General features: G+C 46.6%; 5 protein-coding genes across 14 annotated transcripts; 2 read left to right on the forward strand and 3 right to left on the reverse strand.

Annotated features, from left to right (window-relative positions):
- Window positions 1-68: 68 nt before the first annotated feature.
- Window positions 69-8,116, reverse strand: Nmdmc (NAD-dependent methylenetetrahydrofolate dehydrogenase). 3 transcript variants are annotated; one of them, NM_057581.5, is made up of 3 exons: window positions 7,925-8,116; window positions 413-1,200; window positions 69-345 (listed from the first exon to the last, which is right to left on the reverse strand). In NM_057581.5, exons 1-3 carry the CDS (start codon window positions 7,936-7,938, stop codon window positions 218-220), a joined length of 930 nt encoding a protein of 309 aa, NP_476929.1. In that variant the 5' UTR covers window positions 7,939-8,116; the 3' UTR covers window positions 69-217. The 3 variants fall into 3 exon arrangements, with proteins under 3 accessions (NP_476929.1, NP_476930.1, NP_001262398.1); NM_057582.5 differs by lacking the exon at window positions 7,925-8,116 and adding an exon at window positions 6,718-6,808; NM_001275469.1 differs by lacking the exon at window positions 7,925-8,116 and adding an exon at window positions 6,045-6,212.
- Rel (Relish) lies at window positions 1,744-5,538 on the reverse strand. Of its 4 annotated transcripts, none has more exons than NM_057746.4 (2): window positions 4,085-5,538; window positions 1,744-3,788 (listed from the first exon to the last, which is right to left on the reverse strand). In NM_057746.4, the coding sequence occupies exons 1-2, from the start codon at window positions 4,994-4,996 to the stop codon at window positions 1,785-1,787; spliced, it is 2,916 nt and encodes a 971-aa protein (NP_477094.1). In that variant the 5' UTR covers window positions 4,997-5,538; the 3' UTR covers window positions 1,744-1,784. The 4 variants fall into 4 exon arrangements, with proteins under 4 accessions (NP_477094.1, NP_996189.1, NP_996188.1 ...); NM_206467.1 differs by having other exon boundaries at window positions 4,085-5,390; NM_206466.1 differs by having other exon boundaries at window positions 4,085-5,081.
- Mst85C lies at window positions 6,206-9,792 on the forward strand. 2 transcript variants are annotated; one of them, NM_001275470.1, is made up of 3 exons: window positions 6,206-6,316; window positions 8,515-8,688; window positions 8,748-9,792. In NM_001275470.1, exons 2-3 carry the CDS (start codon window positions 8,522-8,524, stop codon window positions 9,307-9,309), a joined length of 729 nt encoding a protein of 242 aa, NP_001262399.1. In that variant the 5' UTR covers window positions 6,206-6,316; window positions 8,515-8,521; the 3' UTR covers window positions 9,310-9,792. The 2 variants fall into 2 exon arrangements, with proteins under 2 accessions (NP_001262399.1, NP_477476.1); NM_058128.5 differs by lacking the exon at window positions 6,206-6,316 and having other exon boundaries at window positions 8,382-8,688.
- Window positions 9,793-10,055: 263 nt separating this feature from the next.
- On the forward strand, window positions 10,056-20,806 carry Kdm2 (Lysine demethylase 2). Of its 4 annotated transcripts, none has more exons than NM_141607.3 (6): window positions 10,056-10,188; window positions 11,097-11,320; window positions 15,491-15,651; window positions 15,891-17,269; window positions 17,331-18,091; window positions 18,161-20,806. In NM_141607.3, exons 2-6 carry the CDS (start codon window positions 11,189-11,191, stop codon window positions 19,763-19,765), a joined length of 4,038 nt encoding a protein of 1,345 aa, NP_649864.2. In that variant the 5' UTR covers window positions 10,056-10,188; window positions 11,097-11,188; the 3' UTR covers window positions 19,766-20,806. The 4 variants fall into 4 exon arrangements, with proteins under 4 accessions (NP_649864.2, NP_001262400.1, NP_001262402.1 ...); NM_001275471.1 differs by having other exon boundaries at window positions 10,056-10,136; NM_001275473.1 differs by lacking the exon at window positions 10,056-10,188 and adding an exon at window positions 10,852-11,036.
- Window positions 20,693-22,639, reverse strand: beag. Its single transcript, NM_141608.3, has 2 exons — window positions 20,967-22,639; window positions 20,693-20,901 (listed from the first exon to the last, which is right to left on the reverse strand). Exons 1-2 carry the CDS (start codon window positions 22,548-22,550, stop codon window positions 20,812-20,814), a joined length of 1,674 nt encoding a protein of 557 aa, NP_649865.1. The 5' UTR covers window positions 22,551-22,639; the 3' UTR covers window positions 20,693-20,811.
- Window positions 22,640-22,720: the final 81 nt, after the last annotated feature.

Consider the following 22,720-nt stretch of genomic DNA (forward strand, 5'->3'; position numbering starts at 1 on the left):
AAAGATCATATATTGGAACTTTTTCATACCTCCCATCGTTAAAGTCATAAATCAAACGAAATAGTAGTATTTCATTATTTCTGTTTATATAGCAAAATATGTGGGTTTATGTCATGTTAGCTTGTGGTCAGTAACTTTACTATCTAATATAGGTTTAGGGGATTAAATAAAAATACTATTTCTCGGCCAGCGAAGCACGATAGTTACTGGTGAATCTTCAGGAGGACTTGCGATCATCGAACTGCTTCCTGGCTGCCTTCAGCGTGTTGTGCATCAGCATGGCCACCGTCATGGGACCAACTCCGCCGGGCACAGGAGTGATGTGGCCGGCGACCTGGCGAACTTCTGCAAAGTGATGAGGAAATGAATCAATCTTGTTGGTCTTTAGTGATTTAATAGATCAGCCACACACCTTCAAAGTCCACGTCTCCGACCAGCTTAAACTGGCCAGTGCTCTCATCCTTGATGCGGTTGATGCCCACGTCGATGACACAGGCTCCGGGCTTAACCATGTCCTTGGTGATCAAACCCGGCTTTCCCACTGCGACCACAATGATATCCGCTTGGCGGCAATGGCGAGCCAGTTCCTTGGGCGGTGTATACCTGTGGCAGATGGTCACCGTGGCATCCATTGCCTTGGTGGCATACTTGCCATCCGCGTGCAGCAAGATTGCCATCGGTAGACTGACATTCTTGGAGCGTCCCACCACAACGGCGTTACGACCGAGAGTTTCGATTTTCATATGCTCCAACAGTCGCTTGACTCCCAGCGGCGTGGCCGGAATATTGGCCTCCATGTCCAGAGCCGTGCGTCCGATGTTGACCTCATTGAAGCCATCCACATCCTTGTCCACATCGACGGCATTGCAGATGGTGCGCTCATTGATGTGCTCGGGTACCGGCAGCTGCACCAGTATCCCCGTGACCTGGGGATCCTTGTTCAGATCGGCAATCAGTTGCAGCAGCTCCTCCTGCGTGGTAGAGGCGGGCAATCTCTTGGTCTCACTGGAGATGCCCACCTCCCGGCAGGCGACCATCTTGTTAGCCACATACTTCTCGCTAGCCGGATCCTCGCCCACAATGACGGCCGTGAGATGGGGCTTCGGATAGCCAGCAGCCTCCATTCCCTTGAGCTCGTGTGCTAGTTGGGTGCGCACCTCCTGGGCTATGGCCTTGCCATCGATAATTTGAGCCATGTTGCTGGAATGCGATCATAATATTATTTAATTGAATGAGATTACACTGTACTATTCCTTAAAACATTATTTAGTTGCGATATTCTTGAAAAAATATAGCAGGAAAGGTCATAAACCGGGAATGATAAGGGCTGTCGGTAAATCCCCGCCTGTCACTGCAGTTACGCAACAGTAATTCCCCCACAACACACACTTAGGCGCATAAGTACATGTATGATTCACCCACTTGTTTACCAAGCGGCGTGCGCGAGCGGCAATGAAAAATTAGTGATTCCCCATTCTTAGAATGTACTTTTTAATGCCGAGCTATCGATGGATCCCCTTTTGCTAGTGATCTCATGCAGGGCGCCGATGGTAATTGTTTGAGGGAACAAGTTTAGATTGCTTATAGAACTATTCTAAAGAATAGATTCCATGGAATAATAAAGGAAACTAAATAAATGCTAATAAAGGAAAATAAATTAATGCTCTGATATTTAAAAATAAAGCTTGCTATCCCAGGCATCCTAGTTTCGCGTATTTTTCATTCCACAAGAGAATAGTATTTGTAAAACTAAGGTACTTTATTGATCAACATTCAATACATAATCAAGTTGGGTTAACCAGTAGGGCGTAAGCCTGTGGATCCACTGCCTGCAGGGCACGAGCAAATGTGGAAAACTCTACAGAGGCTCCTTTTCTTTTCACGTGATCCAACAGATCCTCCGCGCCCAGCCATATAAAGGCGAACTGCTTCAGATGCGTCTGGCGGGCTAGTTGCATCCATTTCCGATCTTGGGGATCGGACCCATGTCCCAAAGGCTGATTCAGCAGCGAACAGAGCCGGTCGTAAATGAATTTGTTTTTGAGCAGCAACTGCAATTTGTTGTTGTCCATTTCGGTGTCTCTACTGGATTCATCTTTCTGTCTTCTTGGACCACTACTTAGGTCCAACTCCACGGAATCCTCGTCCTTTGTTTCGATGTCCATCTCCTCGGACTTGATCTCCAGCTGACCAGCATCGCTACTTTCGTCCGACGATGAATCGATCTCCTCCTTGACCTTACATGGAATCCAGGTCATGGCCAGTTCTCCCTTCTCCGGATACACATTCTTCAGCAGCTGGACCACCCGGTCATTTGCCTTGCGTTCGGCCAATTCCAAGGGAGTATGGCCGGCTGCATTTTGTGCCTGCAGGATGTCGGTAAGGTTTTCATTTTGGGCATCCAGAATGAGCACCAATAGCTCCACACTTTGCTCCAGAACTGCCATGTGGAGTGCATTATTACCATCCATTGTGTTGGCCACGCTAATCGAGGTCCGATCATAGCTGATCAGTTTCTTGGCCACATCGTACTTGTTCTGTCGAATGGCCATGTGCAAAGGCGTCAGACCATCGTCGTTCGTTAGCGAGAGGTCCAATTGTACGGTTGGCACTCCATTAAGGAAGCTTTCCACGCAGCTTAAGTGCTCCTCCTTGACGGCCACATGCAGTGGGGTATTTCCGGCATTATTCTTCAGATTTGGATTGCATCCCATACCCAGCAAAGGTCGTATGTAGTGCGCTCGGTCTTGCTGGCACGCCACATGCAGGGCACTATCACCGTCCGCATTCAAAGTGCTATTGACCACATCTTTCAGATTGAAGTAGTTCATCACCTGTATCGTCTGGATGGCCAGCTTCAGTTTGTCCTTTTTGTGGCTGATCACTTCGTGCAGGAGCGTGTCTCTATTGTAGTTATTCAGAGCATGCTCGATAAACCACTTCTCCACTTTGTGGTGCGAGATTTTTATTGGCGATATGCGGTCCTGTTTGTAAATTTCGAATAAGTCATCCAAGCATTTAATTGTACGATTTCGATGCGATGGCACTTCCGCCCGGTTATGACCATCGTGCTGCAACTCTCCCATGTCTAACTGGCAGATCTTCTCGAGATCAGAAGAGTTGTGCTCGATAAGTTTGCGGAAATCTTCGGAAGCAATAAATTCATTTAGATGCTTTTCGCGTCCGAACTCCTCACTTATAGTCTGATCATGCTGTGAAAGGTTTGGCAAGCCATTTGGTGGCTGCGCCAAGCCCAGCGTTTTGGGCAGATCCAGCGAGTTATTAGAGCTTTCTGTTCCCGAACTGCTGCTATTGGCAGAGGACCCGGTTCGTCGGCGTTTCCTCGACACAATTACGCTCCGTGGCTTGTAGCGGAAGGGCAGCGCCGGGAATGAGCGCTCATCGTCGGAGGGACGAATGAGCTCGATGTACACGTTGACCTCGCGGTCCACGTCCTTATCTTTGTACGGAGGCGTCTGGCACACAATGGCATATTGGTGGTGTACATCCGATTCGCGGAACTTTGCGTATGCCTCCCACACGGTTTCCCCGTCCTCATCCTCCTCGAAGAACCTCACTTTAATGTTCTTCTTGCTGACCTTTTCCACCAGTAGAATAAGCTCATCGTTGCCCATCACCCCGCCAGTGGGTTTGCTCAGGCGGACGATGCGAAGCTCTCCAGTTTGTGCCGACTTGCGGTTATTGATTGCATTGCTGTATACAGGCGGTGCAAGTGGAACCCATGCGCCGTTGTCCTCAATTTTAAAGGCCTCAAAGCAGAGCCGCACCTAAAGTTGGTGTTACTTTTTTAGTGAGTTCTTTGTTGCTTTTCAGTAAGTTAATTGCTTCGATGTTATATTGCTCAGTTATTTTAGCAGAGAAATTTATATAATTCGAGCTAAACGAGTAGATACTTTACAGACTGCTTAAATAAAAAGATTAAAAGGTAGCAAATGCAACCTATAATTAATTGACTAAAGCATTCTAAAGTGAGCAATTAAACGTGTGAATAATAAATGCAAACGTGCATATTCACCTCATCGAAGCAAGCAACTCGATATTGTTTACGCGCTGGTTTACCCACCTGGTTCAAGTTCATGTCCTTGGCCTCACGCTCTGTCTCCTGATGCAGTTCCTGTAGCTGTTTGTGGGACAACTCGCGGCGGTTCATCTGAAAGACCAGGCGATCCTGCTTCTTCTTGCACAGTTCCTCGAATATGTACTTCTTGGCGGTGTGTATGATGCCCATGTTGATAAATTGCGCCACATAGCCGCGCTCCTTGGACACGTGCAAATCATGCGGATCGCACACATCCCGATCGTCCTTGCGCACGACCAGCTGATGGGAATGTGGGCTGTCCAAGTTAGTTTGGAACAAACTGCACCGGATGACGGCGGGTCCATCGTAGTTGCACAGTGTAACCTCCGGGAAGGTTTTGGGCGTCCGCTTCGAATTGGCGCCATTTAGCGATCCATGTGTTCCATGCATCTCGCTCTTGTACCGAAAGCGGAACTTCTCCACCGGTTGCTCAACGATCCGCAGCTGCGGCACGTGTTTGATATCGCCGTCAGATGCCAGGCCATTTTGATGGTATCCAAAGTTTTGGGACGGTGGCACAGTGGCCGGAGCGGGCACAAAGTACTGGTGATCCATGTACATGTTGCCAAAACTGGTGACATTAGCAACGCCGAAACTAACGCCAGTGGAGTTTATTAAATTGGTAGCACCCAATTGGCAAATTCCGCCGTTGTTCAACAGCTGATTCTGGTATGGTGAGTTTGCCATTGGCGGCTGGTGTGGTGAATTGCCGCCGGGCAAATTAAGATTGGCGAAGTCCGTTTGCAGTTCCATGGTTTTCGGGGAGTGGGCTGGTGAAAAGGATCGGTTGGTGGAGTTGGGTGATGTACTGCTGCTATAGCCACTGGTGCTGGATGCATCGTTCATAAACATCACATTTTTCCCATTGTCCAGGTCGTAGTACTGATTCATGTTCATAGTCCGTATCAATCCAATATTTCTGATCAATAGCGTCTTAACAACTCAAAAGTGATCCGCTGCCTTCGCCGATCGGAACGCTAATGATCGAAACGAGCTCCGCCGATGGCTGACCATTCGTTTTAGGTACTTCCCCGATGTTCGGCGGATGGGAAATTATCTGCGGCGGCCACGTCGAGATGACTCACGGGTTTTTCTGGCGCACCACTCAGTGTGATTTTTTTGATCGGCTATACTATAAGCATGTACGGAATTCTGGATTCGCGGTTGTTGTTTACAGAGCGAAATCACACTGTTTATATGTATTCCACCCAACTAATACATATATGCAAATTTATGGAAAAACGACGCAGCGAATCGGGGAACTTTAGTGCGCCACTGCTGGAACGAAAATGAACGAAGCACTGCGCGAACACAAGTAGTATCGCTCACGAGTTGCGAGCAAAACGCTCGCTGCCCTGATAACAGGTTTAAGCTATTTGCGCCGAGCTTTCGGGTCAGCTTTTCACGGAAACTACGGTTCAAATTCATTTATTTGAATACCTGATTTCAACACACCGCGCACACTAAAATAAAAACAAGGCAGAGCTGCCACCGGCAGATAAAACGAGTTGGGTGGCAACGCCCCAATCAGATGTTCTACAAATCTAGGGATGGAAGCGTACGCGATTGTTTGTTCCCATTATTCTTGATTAATTTTTATAAATATAATTTAACCTATTTCGACAAAAAGATATAAAGGTATATAATACAAAATATTAATATAAATAATACAACACTTATATAAATATAAAGATATAAGGAATTTTAATACAAATTTATAATGAGAACCGGCGTAACAACTTATAACTGTGTTATAAAATAATAATAATTATGCAATGCAAGTACCGAATATTAGTATTATTAATAATATATTTTTACGCTTTCCATTGGCTTTTCCCTTAATTCACTTTCGTCACGCACTCATCTCTAGCGCACGCTTTGTTTTTCTTCGTATGATATTACGTTTTATTTCGGACCCGATTCACTTTCTTATGAGCATACACACCTGAAGTTAGACTTTCCGGCGTAATTCCGGGAAGCCAAGACCGAAATGGATCCTATAGAACGTCGCAACATGGTTGGAAAATTTAAAACACCGGAATGTTCTTTTATCCTAAGACACTTGTGCTAAATGATAAAAAAAAACTACATAAGCATGCGCCACTGAACTAATTTGCAATTCAGTCGGTTTCCACTCCCACTGGACCCGCGCACACACACACGCACACTCACGCAGAAACAGCTGATCTGTTGCCAGGCTGCACTTAGAGTATATATGTATGTATTTACGATCCCTTTGCACTTTTTGATGTGTTAATCAATCTTCTCACTTCGCCGTTCCTCTCTTACTCTTGTTACCATGCCAAGGTGTGTGGGTGTGTGTGTGTAAATGCTTTTACACCTTATCAGTTGACGATGAGTTTGTTTATATTGATAATCAATTAGCAGGAAAAACATAAACAAATCGGGGTCTTGACTTTGCAACCACTAGTCTGCGTCTAGACTAGAGTTATTAATAGGCAGGCTACAAAATTAGCTCTTTATGCGGACAAAGGAAAATTCGTTTTCTTGGCTTGATAAAAGCAAACGTGTCTTAAGAACGCCTATTCAAATTTCTTTGAAGGTCAATTATGTATTTTTTATGGATTTTTGTTAGCCAATTTTCACTAGCAGCATACCTTATTGTGACTTCTTTTGTTGGCTTTTGCGAAATTTTCCTGGTGGAAAATTCGAACTGCACTGATTGTCGGATACCGATGGACTGTATAGAACGAAACAGATCACTGAATGAGCCTCGCACGTGTTTGTATATTTTGGATAAAAGCTTTTCGGTTCAGCGCACTAAATATGCGTGTGCGAGCGAGCGCGACTTAAAAGCTTTAAACACTTGTCGATAAAAGTTTTGAACTGTGTGCATATAAATATGGCTTAAAACGGAACAAATACATATGTGCATATATGGATTTTCGATTTTGAAACAACGCGGAAAATAGCTAAACACATATTGAACATATTTTATTTTCTCAACATGAAAATTTTTAAAAGTTCGCCTTGTGTGCACAAATATTTATTTAGGAAATTCTTAAAGACGTGGAGAACAACTTTTGTTGCTTTTATTACCAGTTACATGATTACGATTTTGGTTGGGAATATTTGCTGTTCTAAAATTTCCGACACGAGTTATTTTTCAATAGTTTGTTTTTCTTCGACGCGGCGGATGACGAAATCTGATTTCCGATTACTGCACTCGGAGATTAAGTTGGATTCTGTTGGCCGGTGACGTCAATTTGCTCCACAGGGGGCCACCAACGTCTCCCACTGATAAGCCTTTGAGTTCAGCCCCCTCTGATCACCCATTACCTATTCCATAAGTTATGGAATTGATGCACAAACGCCTGGTAACTGGCGATTTTTGTTTTTAGCCAGAGGAAAAACAATGCAGGCGTCATTAACAATGTTGTTCGCGGACGATGATTGCTCCCGTTTTGGGTTGAAAAACATGTTATTTTCGAACGGAGATAACCCCCGTGGAAAGTGCGAGTGGGCTGCCCAATGGGAGTCATGCTTTAACAAGCTTGTTTAATTTACAACTGGAATATTTCGACGAGCATTTTACTTTCTCTGGTCGTTACAAATTTGTGTCCCAAGGATGCGTGATAGAAAATTATTGTGAATTTATTGTCAAAATTGTTTTAAGCTATAGAACTATTTTCGAAGTTTTCAGAAAGAAAATGTTTTGTCCTTTATTTTTCATTGTAACTCATGTTTTCAAAACAATAATTAAGAACTAAAAATGCTTGTAGGAGAAGCACATGGCATAATTAATATATAGCTATATTCGATGAATAATGGAGATGTAACAAAGTACGGATTTCAAAAACTCACCTTGTGAATCGCATTTTGAATCGAGTTCTTTTAATAACTGAAAACGTTTGATCTGTTGAATAATATCTGATGTCCTATTAGAGTTTATTGCACTAATATACTTTTAAGCTCGTTAAATATTGCAACACTTTTTGTTTAAAGTATTCTATAAAAGAACTTGGTTTCACACTTGTCGCTTTGGAATATTTAAAAGAAGCGCGTTGCAGCCCTTTTTATGGCTCTTAAAACGGGTATTTTTTAGTACCTTTCTAGTTCGAAATTTCGAAATTGGCCTTAGATTAAAATATTTCAGGGGTAGACAAATTGCAGATTTCTCAATAACCAAGAATAAAACGAAGATAATGCTGCGCACGTACAATTTTATCTGTATGAATAATCTGATACTGTTGTAAATTCAACGCTTAACGTTTGAGTGTGTCTTAGCAGTGCAAGTGTGATGCATCTTTTTTGGTTTATTTATGCCAACGCCATCTGGCCACACTGCAGTGAAAAGGAAAACAAGAAGTCGCAAATCCAATCTCCATTGCAATTTTGAACACCATTCCTTTGCATAACTATTGCCCACGCAACTGCATCTCTGATGCCCACAGACTGGCGATGAAGCCCCAGAGCAAGCGGAAATCATTCCCATTCAATGCGCCTCCTCCGGGCGGTATCATGGACTTCGGATTCGGGAGCTGCAGCACCTTCGGCAATTCGGTGGAGAATGATCTGGTAAAATGGCAGCATAAGCGAAAATCCGAGCAGCCGGCACCGGCAGTGCTGTAAGCTATATCCTCAACACAACATCCACATAAAATACTAACCACAGAACTCATTGCAGACCACCCAAAATGCTTATAACCGAGGAGAGGATCACCCAGCATTTCAGCGGTCTATCGCTGGATCCGAAGATCAATGTCGCCGCCACGGCCGTTGTTAGCAACAACAACAGCGTGGCCAGCGTTACGGGCGGACTGGCCACGGATGATATACCATCCACCAGCACCGGGAAGACCCACCACCCCAATCCCGCCTATCAAATGGCGGCCATGGAACTGGAGCAGAAACTGCGCAATGCCAATCGCATCGTAATTTGTGATGGCCTTAAGCCAGGATCGGGTCCCGGTTCCGCTCCACCTGTAATACCACCGGAGTGGCTAATCAAGTCCATACCACGTCCCTGCACCGCCTTGGTCCCTTGGCAGCCTTCGCCACTGCAGATGCCGATGCCGATGCCGGAAGTCAAGATGGTGTCGCCCCAAATAGTGGCACCCATGGCTGCGGCACCGGCGGTCCAGGAGCTGGATGACTACGATGACGATCTGGAGTTCTTCGAGAACAACAACACGTGCAGCGTGAATCTTAACAAGTCTGAGCAGGAGCACATGGACGAAGACCTGTAGCGATAGCCATATAAAACCCTAAACCATAAGCATTAAAGTGTAGATTTGTATGTCCGTAACCGTAAGAACCCAGTTGATAGCATGCAAGAATACTCCGCCTCCTTATTTTTTTATTACTATTGAAAATAGATAGATGTATGTGATTCAATCTGGAATGTTCCGGAATATTCGTTATTTGAAGCAAGTGAGTCGAGAACAGATAACTTTCGAGAGACGCAACGGCGGACGTCAAACGAACACCTGACTTAAGAAAAGTTTTTCTAAGATGAACTAATTCATTTTACTTTTTACATCAATTTATAAGCACTTTTTACAGTATATGAGTTTCTGCAGTAAAGTGGATCGAACGAGCTGAATCTACCATATTGTTTAAAATATACTTTACATTGCGTTTTTGGAATCGACCTTTCTTTGCTGGCTACTAAAATTAGAAAGATACGTATTTTTTGCAATTGATAAAGAATAAAGAATAAAACTGTAAGCAAAACTTTGTATGATCTTATATATATAACAAATAACGCAAAATGTTAAATAGACATAAAATTATGAATGCTTAAGTCCGATATTGTAAGAACCTCTTTGCATTTATAACATTTATATATTTTTTAATTTTGCCGAGCTAGTTTTCCGTTAAATTAACTGGTTGATTGTTTAAATGACTGTTTAAAATGATTTAATATTGAACTTTGGTATTTGGTATTTTTGGACAGGGCGGTCCCACTGAAACATTGGTGTTGGCCAACTGCCGTCATATTGAAAAAACCAGCAGAGAGGTCGGATCGCAGCGCTGCTGGATTTTTCAGCGATTCGCGTACGGAAAAAATCGAGTACGTCCGAGTGCGGATTGCCCAGAAATCCGTTTAAATAAGTGTTTATTTGGTAATTATTATTTAAAATACACACTTGTATAAGAGTGTGTGCGTTTTTGGTGCTGTGAAAAGTTTAGTGAACGGCCCCCACATTGACAGCGTATGAATTATAATTATAATTTACTTCATGGCGCAAGCGAAAAGATTGTAATTCGGAGAATGAGAAGACGAATCAGAACAAAAGCAAGGCGAACGGCAGAGCCACCACCACATATAGCACTCAAATCGCATCCGCAGCGGCGGAAATCTGACAAAAACTAGATACGAGGCGAAGTGCAAATTTAGAATTCTTATTACAAGTTCATGGGAAAGTGGCGAATATACGTGGAGCGTGATAAGTGAGCGTTTTTTGTGTGTTGAATGGCAAAACATCACGTTGACCGATGCACGAATGAGAGGGAGTATTTCGAGTACGCGTCGCCGGAGTCGAACTCACCACTCTAGTTTGTTTTTCCGCTTTCTTCGCGGCTCTCCCTCTCATCGCTCTCATTGCAGTGCAGTGGTGGAGCCTCTGGGCAGCGGCACACGCGTTGGGGGCCACCCCCCTCCGGCCGGTGAGCCACTGTACTTGCCGCGTGGTGAGTTTGCCGGCTGGGCCTCTGCTGCTGCTTCAGCTTCTGCTGGTGGGTTTCTTGTGCTCCGAGCTCTTGGGCTCCAACCTCTTGTGCTCCCTCTCATTGGTCGGCCAATCGTGTGTGAGTGAGCTTGTGCCTGTGCGCTGCTCCGCGTCGCGTGTCGGACCGTTTGTGTGTGGGAGTGTGTGCGTGTGCTGGCCGTTCAATTTGTGTGAAGTAATAAGCGTAATTAGTTTGTTGGTGCGGCGTCGGATTGCAATTCAGCTTAAAAACGCCACTAAATGTAAATGTAAACGTAAACGTCTGACGCATCATCTACATCTACGATTTTGTGATTTTCCAGCTCTAGTCTGGCCAATAGAGTCCGTCGAGTGGAACCAGAAACGAGCTGCAACTATAAAGCGTTAACAAAAAAGTATAAAATAGAAGGCAGCGATGTCCACCGCCGTTGAAACGGGGTCGTCGCCTGCCAAGAGCAATAGCAACAACAGTAGCAGTGGCGGCAACAACAACAACGGCAACGGCAATCTCAGTCCAAATGCAAAAGGCGTGCAGCGGCGTCAACTGGTAAGTACCGCCGCACCCCCACTTTTACCTTTCACCCCCCGCCCCCTCCCTTCCTCACTATCAATAACCGATAAAGCCACGACAACCTACAGTCGTACTTCCCTAGGGTGCATTTGTTAAGTTTCACTCGATAAATCGAACTAACAGGACCAGCTGTGTAAGACCGAAAAATAGGTGGAAATTTATTTTGTTTGTTGCCGCCAGATGTTCAAATTTATTAATTCAGTGCTCTGATAACCCGGAATAATCGAGTTAACTAACACCTCCCATTAGGAAAGATATGTATAGTTGACTTAAATAAGTCAAAAGAAGCTGCTCAATTACGTACGTTTTCCTAAGTTACAAGCCGGCTCTACTTAGCCGCCCATGTGGGTGGTTCGCCATACGGAAATTCACCTGTAAGCATGAACGATAAGCCCGCCGTGCCGAGCCCTAATAACTTGATGATCAGCGAAGGCAAGGAGTGCGAGCGAGAGATAGCAAATAGGTTGTGGAAGCGAACGTAAAACTCATCATTAATCGGTGGAAATAAAATGCATTCTCACCCAACCGCCCCGCCCTCTGCCTCTCTCGCCCACTATTCTTGTTTTATTTTTCTTTTCCGCTGCCTCTTTAATTTTCATTTGCGCCCGTTGAGCATTGGAGCTCAACTGAGGCCGCATGACCGAAAGCAATGAGCTTTATTTGCCATATTCGCTGTTTGTTATTCTCTTCTTCTGGCTATTATTGCCATTGTTGTTGTTTGACTCGCATTTCGTTTTCAATTTGCCGCTGGTGTGTGTGCGTGTGTGTGCTTGCGAGCGAGCATATGTGTTGGCTAGGGTGCTGGTGGGTTTGTGTGTGGTGTGTTTCTGCTTCGGTTTCTATTCCATATCGTAGATAACAGGGCATTGTTGCGTTGTTGTTGCCCAACATATTTACATACGGAGTGGAAGAGGAAGCGAGAGAGGAAGAGCGGGAGTAGTGCTGACGTTGACACACAGAGAACAAAAAGTCAAACCAAAAGCCTTTCGAATATATCAATTTATATCTGAAATATAATATATAGAATGCAATGCAATTTCTTGTGTTGAACATTAAACCTCAGCCCCACATCGCGTCTGTATAGTTTTGTTTCAGTGCTGAAAAGTGATACGTGGGCGTGGGTATCCGTGGCGGGGGTTTTGCGTCAGGGGGGTGCCTCAGTGATTTCATATCGTCAGCCAACTTGCAAAGTTCACGTTCACAGTTCCCTCGGCCTGCGCATTTGATTAGCACCAAAATTGGATCAACAGCTGCTGGGGCTCGTCGCCTTGCCATCCGTTCGCTGTGAGCGGTGACGAAGAATTCCCGCCCGGCACTTGTCGACGGAATCTTGCGTCCCCCCCTGCCGCACGCAATTATACCCTACCATCAAGGGGTATCTATGTGCATCACTCTTCTGGGAGTAACATGTTCATACTCACTTGATCATAACCTCATGTAACACGTGACCATCTCAACAGAATCATGAATTCTGAAAAAAACTAGTGAATTTCACTCAAACGTGGCGCGCTGGGTATCTTTTTTCTTATCCTATCTCTTTCGGAAGCAATCTAACCAAATATCAACCTTACGATTATCTCCTGGGACAGGAAAGTAATTAATTCACACTGCAGGGTATCTAAGCAGTCGCTAGTGCAGCCTATTTCCCACTAACTTGGGTATCTATGCATACTGAAGTGGAGCGCAGGGAAGCAGGCGGGAGGAGTGAGCTCCTATTAAAAATGTAGGGATTGCTGGGGAGTGGAAAGGCGAACTCTCATTATGGTGACTAACGTGGAGAATTATAGGGGGCTAGCGGAACGAGGAGCACGCTGAGCACATGGCAGATAAGGGTCCGCAATTAGCACCTTAAATAGAATACATTAGGGTGCCCAGGTGGCCACCTGATGGGTGGGGGTTGGGGTGGTGTGGCGAAGGTGACGCCACCACAGCAAGAATCCGAAACCACTTGACTGGATTTGGATTTTGGTTTTCTGTCTTACACGCAACTTTTTATGTGGTCGCGGCTGTCGTTGTTGTTGTTGATTCCTCTCTTACACGGAAAGAAAAATCTGATTTAATAGATCATTTGAAATGCCAAGTGAAAATATTGTCATCTAAAAGTATAATTTCGATAATACCCAAACGTATTATATTACATAAGTAAATATCTTAAAATAATTTGAATGCTTAAATGTGTGCGCGAAAAAATGAACAATTATTTAAACCTGCTGTTTTTTCAGTGTGCTTTTTCGACTGTCGTTGTTTTTGTTGCTTCTCTTACCTGCCGATTGTTAATCGGCCAGACACCAAAACAAGCTTTTGAGCCGAGGAAAAAACAAAAACAATCGCGCGGCAGCAACAGCGTGGCCACAATGAAAAGTCACTAAAAATCGTTTAGAACATGCCAAACAAGTTTCAACATTTCTGTGGGGCAAGCCGCTTAAAAAGGATATGCCACACACACACACACACTCGCGCGGATACAAACAAGCACAAACACAAACGAGGGCAGGCGCATCCATGTTTATAGATTTTTCGTTGCAAAACCGTCGCTCGAACCGCCCATCACCCCCTGGCTAACCCAACCCCTCTCCACCTGCCCCTGCCACCTTACTCGCAGCGGCCAAAATAAACTCAAAGCAGGAGACATGGCAATAAATTCCGTATTTCGTATTCCGAATTTGTTGTTCCTTGGAGCAACAGTCTCTCATCTCAATCCCCATTGCATTTCTCAATCTCTTAGATTCTTTGCCTCTCTGCCGGCACTCTCGATGCACCACCACCAGTGCAGAAAATAAAGCAAGAAAAAGAATCAACAAAGCATTCGCATGCAAAGTGCATGCGCACTGGAGGGAGATAGCAACAGCAACAGGGGAGCGAGCGAGAGACCAAGAGCGGAGCAGGTCGTGGTGGACAACGCGAATCCCGTTGCCCTCTGTCAAGCAGGCCTGCCACCCTTTGGGTGATACGGAAAAGCCTACCCTACCGAGACTATTATTGAAGGAAATATATATGGGGCGGAAAGGCATAATTGAAAGCATTGAAGCAAGTGTTTACCTTAAGAATCCCATTTATATAAGTAAGCACCAACTACTTGTATGTTACTTAAATAATCAAGAAATATAAGCCGCATGGTTTGCTGGGTAAATAGTGAAACCAAATGGTTACCGTGCAATAATTGCCTATGTATGTATGTACATATGTAAACTGCCGGGAAACGCAAGTAAGACGTCCGAATCAATGGAAAACGGACATACCTTTGGTAAAAACTCATCAACTATTGTCAAAAATCTGTGAAAACATTAATTCGATCCTAAGACAATCAACATATTTTCGAATTTTCAAGTACCCCCAAAAAGATATGCGTATTATTTTTGAATTTTATTTTGAAATCGAACGTACTAGCGGCGTGGCCGAAAATTGCCGATTGAAAAAATGTGGGCATAGCATGTTGCTTAAATAGATTTTTGTTTGCTCGCTCTTGTCATCGATGCTCTCCCATTTAGTCGCTCTCTCTGAATTTGTTTGACTCTCCGTATCTCTCTCGAGATACTCCCTCTCTAATTAGGTTCGTCGGTTGTAGCCGTTAGGAAATCTCACGCTCACAAATTTGAATCCATTTGGCCCCACCAGGTGATGAATATATAAATCAATCAAAATAAGCTTGTCTGTTCAATCTATTTATTCTCTTTGAGTCTCGAACGAATTTCGTTGTCTTATAAACAATAAAATTTTAAACTAATTTCTAAAATAAAATAAAACCATTTAGTCATTTTTTTTACTTATAATAGGATAATAGGATAAAATATAAATGGATATGGTGTATATTTGAAAATACATTTTTTCCAAAACTAAACGATAGTTTTCAAAATATTGACATCCCTATCGGCGAGCAAATGAAATCGAAATTACAGAGGCGAGAGAGTCATCCAAGCGACTGGAGAAAGTGAAGGCGAGGGTCGCAGGGAGAGTGAGCGGGTGGGTCTAAAGAGCAAATCACCGTGGTGAAGAGAGTGACAAGTGAATCATATCGATGGCGTCAGCAGAGTCGCTGGCGGAGGCAGCGGCAGAGGCAGCGCCTTCCGTTTTGACGGTGTATTTTTAGTACTTCACTCACTCAAACACAACATCAACCGAATCTGACTCTCTTCTTTCTTTTTGCAGCGCGAGAGGAAGCAGCGCAAGCTCTACCTGGAGGAATGGTCGCTGGGCGACGAGGATGGCGAGGGGACGCGGGGATTCAGCGTTGCCGAGAAGCTCGAATCTTCAAAGTTCGCGCAGGCGGGAATGGTGCGCGAGATGCGCGGATGCGATCTCACCGTAGCGTAAGTATCTCAAGCTTTTGCAGTATTTATCGCTTGCTAATCGGCGGTGATTATCGGTTTGCCATTTAACGGATATGTTTCGCGTTGTTTTATGACCTACATTAAACGACGGATATAGTATACCTACGAGAAAGAGAGATTAATTTGTTTATGTCTATTTTAAATAGCTTTTATGTACATACAGATTTATGTTGCTAGTTAATCCTAAACTTATATTGGGTTTTTGTTGCTTCATGCAGTTTCCTCCAACAGCACGGCTTTAACATCCCGCTGTTATTCCGGGACAAAGCGGGCTTAGGTTTACGAATGCCCGATCCGCAGGAGTTCACCGTGAACGATGTGCGACTGTGCGTGGGATCCAGGCGACTCCTCGATGTCATGGACGTGAACACGCAGAAGAACCTGCAGATGACCATGAAGGAGTGGCAGCAGTACTATGACAGTCCGCAGAAAGACCGTCTGCTAAACGTGATCTCTCTGGAGTTCTCGCACACCCGCCTGGACAGATTCGTTCAGAGTCCGGAGATCGTGCGCCAGATCGACTGGGTGGATGTGGTCTGGCCCAAGCAGCTTAAGGACGCCCAGCGGGAGGGCACCAATCTGCTAGGCGGCATGATGTACCCAAAGGTGCAGAAATACTGCCTGATGTCAGTGAAGAACTGCTACACGGATTTTCACATTGACTTCGGTGGGACTTCCGTTTGGTATCACATCTTAAGAGGAAGCAAAGTATTTTGGCTAATTCCACCCACGGACCGTAATCTGCAGTTGTATGAAAAGTGGGTTCTCTCTGGCAAACAGGCAGACATTTTCTTCGGAGATACAGTGGAGAAATGTGCCAGGGTTTATTTAACCGCGGGGAACACCTTCTTCATACCCACCGGCTGGATACACGCAGTCTACACGCCCACCCAATCCCTCGTCTTTGGAGGAAATTTCCTGCACTCCTTCGGGATAGTGAAGCAACTTAAAACCGCCAGTGTTGAGGATAGCACGAAAGTGCCGCAGAAGTTCCGATATCCCTTCTTCACGGAGATGCTGTGGTACGTTCTTGCTCGCTATGTTCACACGCTACTGGGCCACTCACATCTGGAAGGTGAGGCCTCGTTGAGCGAGGATGAAATGGCTGCCCGTCCGCATACCCATCTTACGCACCACGAGCTCTTTGGACTGAAGGAGATCGTTATGTATTTGTACGATCTGCCGCCGCAGAAGAAAAATGTGCCCAGCCTGGTTCTGGATCCTGTGGCCCTGATCAAAGACGTCCGATCGTTGGTCGAGCGTCACTGCAAGGATCAGCAAGATCTCGCGATTACTGGCGTGTCAGTGTTAAAGTCGCCACCAGGATCGCAGCCCCCCTTCTTGTTGTATGATCGCACACGCGTGAAACAGGAGATAAAGCAGGAAATTGCACGCAAGAATGCAGAGGTAATACGGGAACAACAGCAATTGGAGGCGGGCAGGGCCAGGGAGGCCGAATCGGATACATCTCAATCCACTGGAGTGGGATCAGTCATCGGAATGGGGGCCGGAGTCGAGTACAGTAACGGAGTTATGAAGAAGGAGCAATTGGAGAACGGTAGCGGAGTAACAGTTGGCGGGCACGGATCACAGCCAGGTGCGTTGTAAAATGTTTATTTATTTTGCACAGTAAGAGTAATACTGTTCTTATTTTACAGAGGCCACCTTTGCCCTGCCCACCGATACGCTTAAGTATCGCCCACCCAAGAAAATGCATTTGGCCACGGCGTTGGTGGCAGCCGCTGCAAGCAGCAGCTCTGGAGGAGGCGGACCAGTTGCAGGAGTGGGAGGATCCGCGGTGGTGGGAAGCAGCCATAGTCCTACCGGCGGAGGAGTGGGCCCAGTCACAGGAGCAGGCGGTGCTATTAGTGTGATTGCCACCAGCTCCAGCTACATTGAAGGAGGACAAGTTGGAGGAATTCTCAACATGGACAATTGTCATTCTCCAGAAGGGGGTGGCGCTAAACTGTCTCCAAATCTTACCGGTACTGGACAACCAAGACGTCGCAGGACGCGCTGCAAGAACTGTGCCGCCTGCCAGCGCTCCGACTGCGGCACCTGTCCCTTCTGTATGGATATGGTTAAGTTTGGTGGACCTGGTCGGGCCAAGCAAACGTGCATGATGCGACAATGTCTATCGCCAATGCTGCCGGTTACAGCGCAGTGTGTTTACTGTCATCTGGATGGGTGGCGTCAGACACCAGTCTCTCCGCAGACCAAGCAACTGGCTTCCGCCGATGGGCCCTCCGCTCTAATGGAGTGTTCCGTGTGCTACGAGATCGCCCACCCGGACTGTGCTCTCTCGCAGTTAGATGGCACAGAGGATGCGGCGGACGCCAAGGGAATCGTAAATGAAGATCTGCCAAACAGTTGGGAGTGTCCCAGCTGCTGCCGCTCTGGCAAAAACTATGACTATAAGGTACGATTACCATCAACACATGTTTCTTTAGTCTTAGTGCAACTTACTAATCCAACCTTTATTGTACAGCCTCGCCATTTTCGAGCACGGCAAAAGTCCTCCGAAGTGCGTCGCGTTTCTGTTTCCCATGGTCAAGGAGGCGCCGAAGGCCACGCGGATGGAAATACATTGCTGCCGCCCCCGGTGGGCCAGTATAATGACTTTGTCTTCACCAGTGAGTCGGAAATGGAATCGGGTACTGTCAGTGGCCACATGACACATTGGAAACACGGAATGAAGCGCCACCATCAGCTGGAGGTTAAAACGGAGCGAAATAATAGCTGCGACACCCCATCTCCCGGCATTTCACCAAATGCCATTGGCGGCGACTCCAAAGTAGGAAAGCGGCGTAAGAGCGACGACGGAACGAGCGTTAGTAGCAGCATGCACGAGAGTAATGACGCCCCATGTGGCTCTTCGGCGGAGGGAGCAGGTGGAGCGGGAAATGCAAATGTATCCACTAATCAGTGGAGTGGCAGTGGCGGCGGAGGTGGTTCCCGCAAGAAGAACTCAATACGATCACAGCTGGCCCAGCAAATGCTGAACTCGTCGACCCGAGTCCTCAAGAAACCCCAATATGTCGTGCGGCCAGCAAGTGGAACCGGTTCGTCTTCGTCCAGTGGAAATGGAGGTAGCGCATCCGCCACCAACGGAATCAGCAATGGCAGCAATCAAAGCGGTGCAAACTCCTGTGGAGCTGGCAACGGCGAGCGAGGAACCAATAACGGAGGATTGAGCGGCTCAAACGGCTTGGGCAATCAGCATTACAGTTCATCACAAAATCTGGCGTTGGACCCAACTGTGCTGAAGATCATATTTCGTTACCTTCCGCAGGACACGCTGGTTACCTGTTGCTCAGTATGTAAGGTATGGTCGAACGCAGCGGTCGATCCCGATTTGTGGAAGAAAATGAATTGCTCGGAGCACAAGATGTCAGCATCACTTTTGACAGCGATTGTGCGCAGGCAGCCGGAGCATCTTATTTTGGACTGGACGCAGATTGCCAAGAGGCAGTTGGCGTGGCTGGTGGCTCGCCTCCCGGCGCTCAAGAATCTCTCGCTGCAAAACTGTCCCATCCAGGCAGTGTTGGCACTGCACACCTGCCTTTGTCCACCGCTTCAAACTCTGGATCTCAGCTTTGTGAGAGGATTGAACGATGCTGCAATAAGGGACATCCTTTCACCTCCAAAGGATTCGCGACCTGGCTTAAGTGACTCGAAGACGCGTCTAAGGGATCTTAAAGTAATGAAGCTGGCCGGAACAGATATCTCCGATGTGGCTGTGCGCTATATCACGCAGTCGTTACCGTATCTGCGGCATCTGGATCTCTCCTCCTGCCAACGAATCACGGATGCGGGCGTGGCACAAATAGGAACCTCCACCACAGCCACCGCTCGTCTCACGGAGCTTAATCTGAGCGCCTGCAGGCTTGTGTCTGAGAACGCTCTGGAGCACCTGGCCAAGTGCGAAGGTCTCATCTGGCTGGACCTGCGCCATGTGCCCCAGGTCAGCACCCAGTCGGTGATTCGCTTTGCAAGCAACTCCAAGCATGATCTTTGCGTCAGAGACATCAAGCTGGTAGAGCGAAGGCGGAGGAACTCGACGACAGCAAACCGAAGCTGGCACCACGACTGAGCCACTGGCAGCTGGAGGAGGGCCAATACATCTTAATCATATGCATTAAGACACCAAACTTTCTAAGCCCCAATCCAGTACCATGTACTCCGAATCCCTCGCCGGAATGCAAGCCAAAGAGTGTCGTCGGGCCCTTTGCATTGCGTGTGGTTATATTCTTAAATGCTAAGCTAGTCAGGATAGGGCTCAGGTCATATTCAGGTTCAGGTCTGTTTTTCCGATACCTTTTGAGAATCTCAAAAATGTCTTCTTATCGAAGATCAATCCATTTTTACGGTTTTAATACTTTTATAAATTCTAATGACATGTTTAGGTGGGAAATCGCTGCAATATTTTCAAGCTAGGTAACCAGAAACAAATTCTACTATTTAATCATTTCCGGCTTTGTTTTCCCCATTTCCTCAAACCACTCTTGGCAGTGTAAAGGGCTGAGCTTCGGTTTTCCGAAGCTGAAAGATACAAACTTTACCGATACCCATTTTATACAAGTCGCCCCACCATCCTCACACTCGGACTTAGCGTAGTGATTAAGAATAGCATTCCCGCGAAGGTAATTACATTTAATCAGTGTCATATTTCTAAGCATGCAGGAAACGTTACATGTTAGAGAGCAGCACTAGGTGCACCCATCCAGCTTAAGTAGATGCAGCTCGCACACCAACTGAGAATCACAAGCAGTGCGTTTCGGGACTGTAAGAGCAATGCAATGCAAAATAAAGAGATCGATTTTATTTGATTGTCGAACCCGTTTTAAAGTTCCCCAACATTTGGCCTTACTCGATGGAAATTAAACTCGCGTTGCGCCAGCGGTCTTACAGTTCTGAATCCCACTGTACCAGCGCTATTGCCGCACATAGTCGATAAGTCAACCTGCCAAGCTCCCTAAGGACCCTCCCCTTAGTTCCCAACTCCAGTAGCAGTTAAATTAGTGATAACGTTGCTAAAATATATTTGAGAGCATGTAAGATTAATACAAGTACGAGCATACTTATATTTAATGTTTTACAGAATTACATTACAAATATAGAATAATGTTTCAAGAATTTCTAGTACTTTGCGGATTTGTAATCGGGTTCATCGCCACCAGCACCGCCGCCTCCACCGTCCTTTGGCAGTTTTCGCTTTTGAATGATTGTCTAAATGGCAAAGAAAAATAAATATTTTGTATTGATCATCGACGAATCCTTTGGGATATACATACCTGAATCTTTTGCCACTCCCTATCGAGCTCGGCCTTCTCGTTCTTCTCCGTCTTGTTCTTGCGCGTCTTGCGACCGTCCTGCATCTTGACCCCGTACTGGAAGGCTGCCTTGGGCAGCGCCTCCTTCGTGCTCATGTAGTCGGAGTACTCCTCCTGCGTGTCAAAGTCCCAGCGTCCAATGGGCCCCTTTTTATTGCCCAAATCCATCTTGGTGTAATCCACCTCATCGTCCGAGTCGTCGATGGCGTCGTTCATCTCCTCCAGCCCGGGATAGCATTCTGCGTATCCCTCGGGTTCAGCGAACCGTGCGGCCATGGCCTTCGATATCTTGGGTGGCGGGGGAATACTGGATATTATCGGCTCCTCTGATGCCTCCGGCGGGCCGTCTCCAAAGTAGGACGGGGCGGACTTGCCTTGCTCCTGGCGGTTTCGCTCAGGTCGCGTGGCAGAAGGTTGGTAGTCCCCTATATCGTCGTAGATATTATCGCCCAAGGGAGCTGATTTCCCTCCCATGTTCGATGAGGACGAGGTGGCGTGCCGACTGGAGCCACCATTGCTAGACGACCCACGAAGATTTTCCACCTCCTTTTCGTAGAACAGCGGTTTGTCCTTGTCGCGCTTTTTGTTCTTCTTGTTGCGACCACCGGCACGTAGATAGCTCAGGATTTGGGACAGCTTGTTGATCACAATGTCATTGGTGGTCAGCGTGGCAACATCCTCTTGTGACACCGGCACCTCGAACTTGGAGCGCTTCAGTGTGGTTGGAATATCCGACTCCCCTAGCTCGTCATCCAGGTCGATCACATAGGCCATCCGTCCTGGAGCAAATAGCTCATTGCGGGGAACTTCTTTCGAACGCCTTGCCTGCACTAGATTGTAAATATTGCGCGCTAGTGCACCATTGATTGCATTAATATCCTCCGACTCGCGGCGTTCCGCTTCCAATTGCTCAGCGGCGGCAGCTGCTTCGGCGAGCTTTTCCCTTGCCACAGCGGCGGCAATCTCCTCCTCTTCCGCTTCCTTCGAGTGCAGCTCGGAGCGCACTTTTTGCAGAAGGGCGTAATCAAGACCCTTCACCAAATGCGTATGCTGGATGTCTCCACCCAAGAACTTGGACTCCTGAATGATACGTCTTCTTCGCTCCTGGGCATCGATTCCGGATTTCATATCTGGCGCTACAGCTCGATACGCATTGGTGCTGCTTCCGTGTCCCGGCGTGCTCACGTTCACGTAATCTGGATTGGCACCATCGCGTCGTTCTCGTGCTCGGTCCCTGTACTTCTCGGACAGCTCTTGCAGCTTCACATCCTCCTGCTTCTTGAGCGCCGCATAGAAGTTCTTTTTCTTGCGACGCAGATCATTCCGCTCGCTGCTGCTCTGACCCTTCTTCTTTTCGCCACTCAATCCTGTCGTGCCGGGGGCGGTGGAGGGCGTGGCAAAGGTAGCAGTGGCCAGAGATCCTCCAGCGGAGGTGCTGCTCGTCCCGGAGCCAGGAGGAGGAGCTCGGGGCGTCGCTAGCAGCTTGCGGAAGTCATCGTTGGTTAGTCGCACCGAAGGCGGTGCTTCCAAGTGGGCATCCGACATGGCGAAGAAAATTCGAAGAAAACTCGCAGAGAAAATCTATATTTACAAATTGTGCTTCTTCTTGGTTTTGCCTGCCAGGGTTGGCTGTGTTTTTGATTTTTCTCCGTACTGTAATCGATAACATGTTTACAGTGATGGAAGATTAGCGTTTTTAGCGTTTTTTCCGAATA

This window comes from Drosophila melanogaster, chromosome 3R (assembly GCF_000001215.4).
Source record: "Drosophila melanogaster chromosome 3R".
Taxonomy (NCBI): domain Eukaryota; kingdom Metazoa; phylum Arthropoda; class Insecta; order Diptera; family Drosophilidae; genus Drosophila; species Drosophila melanogaster.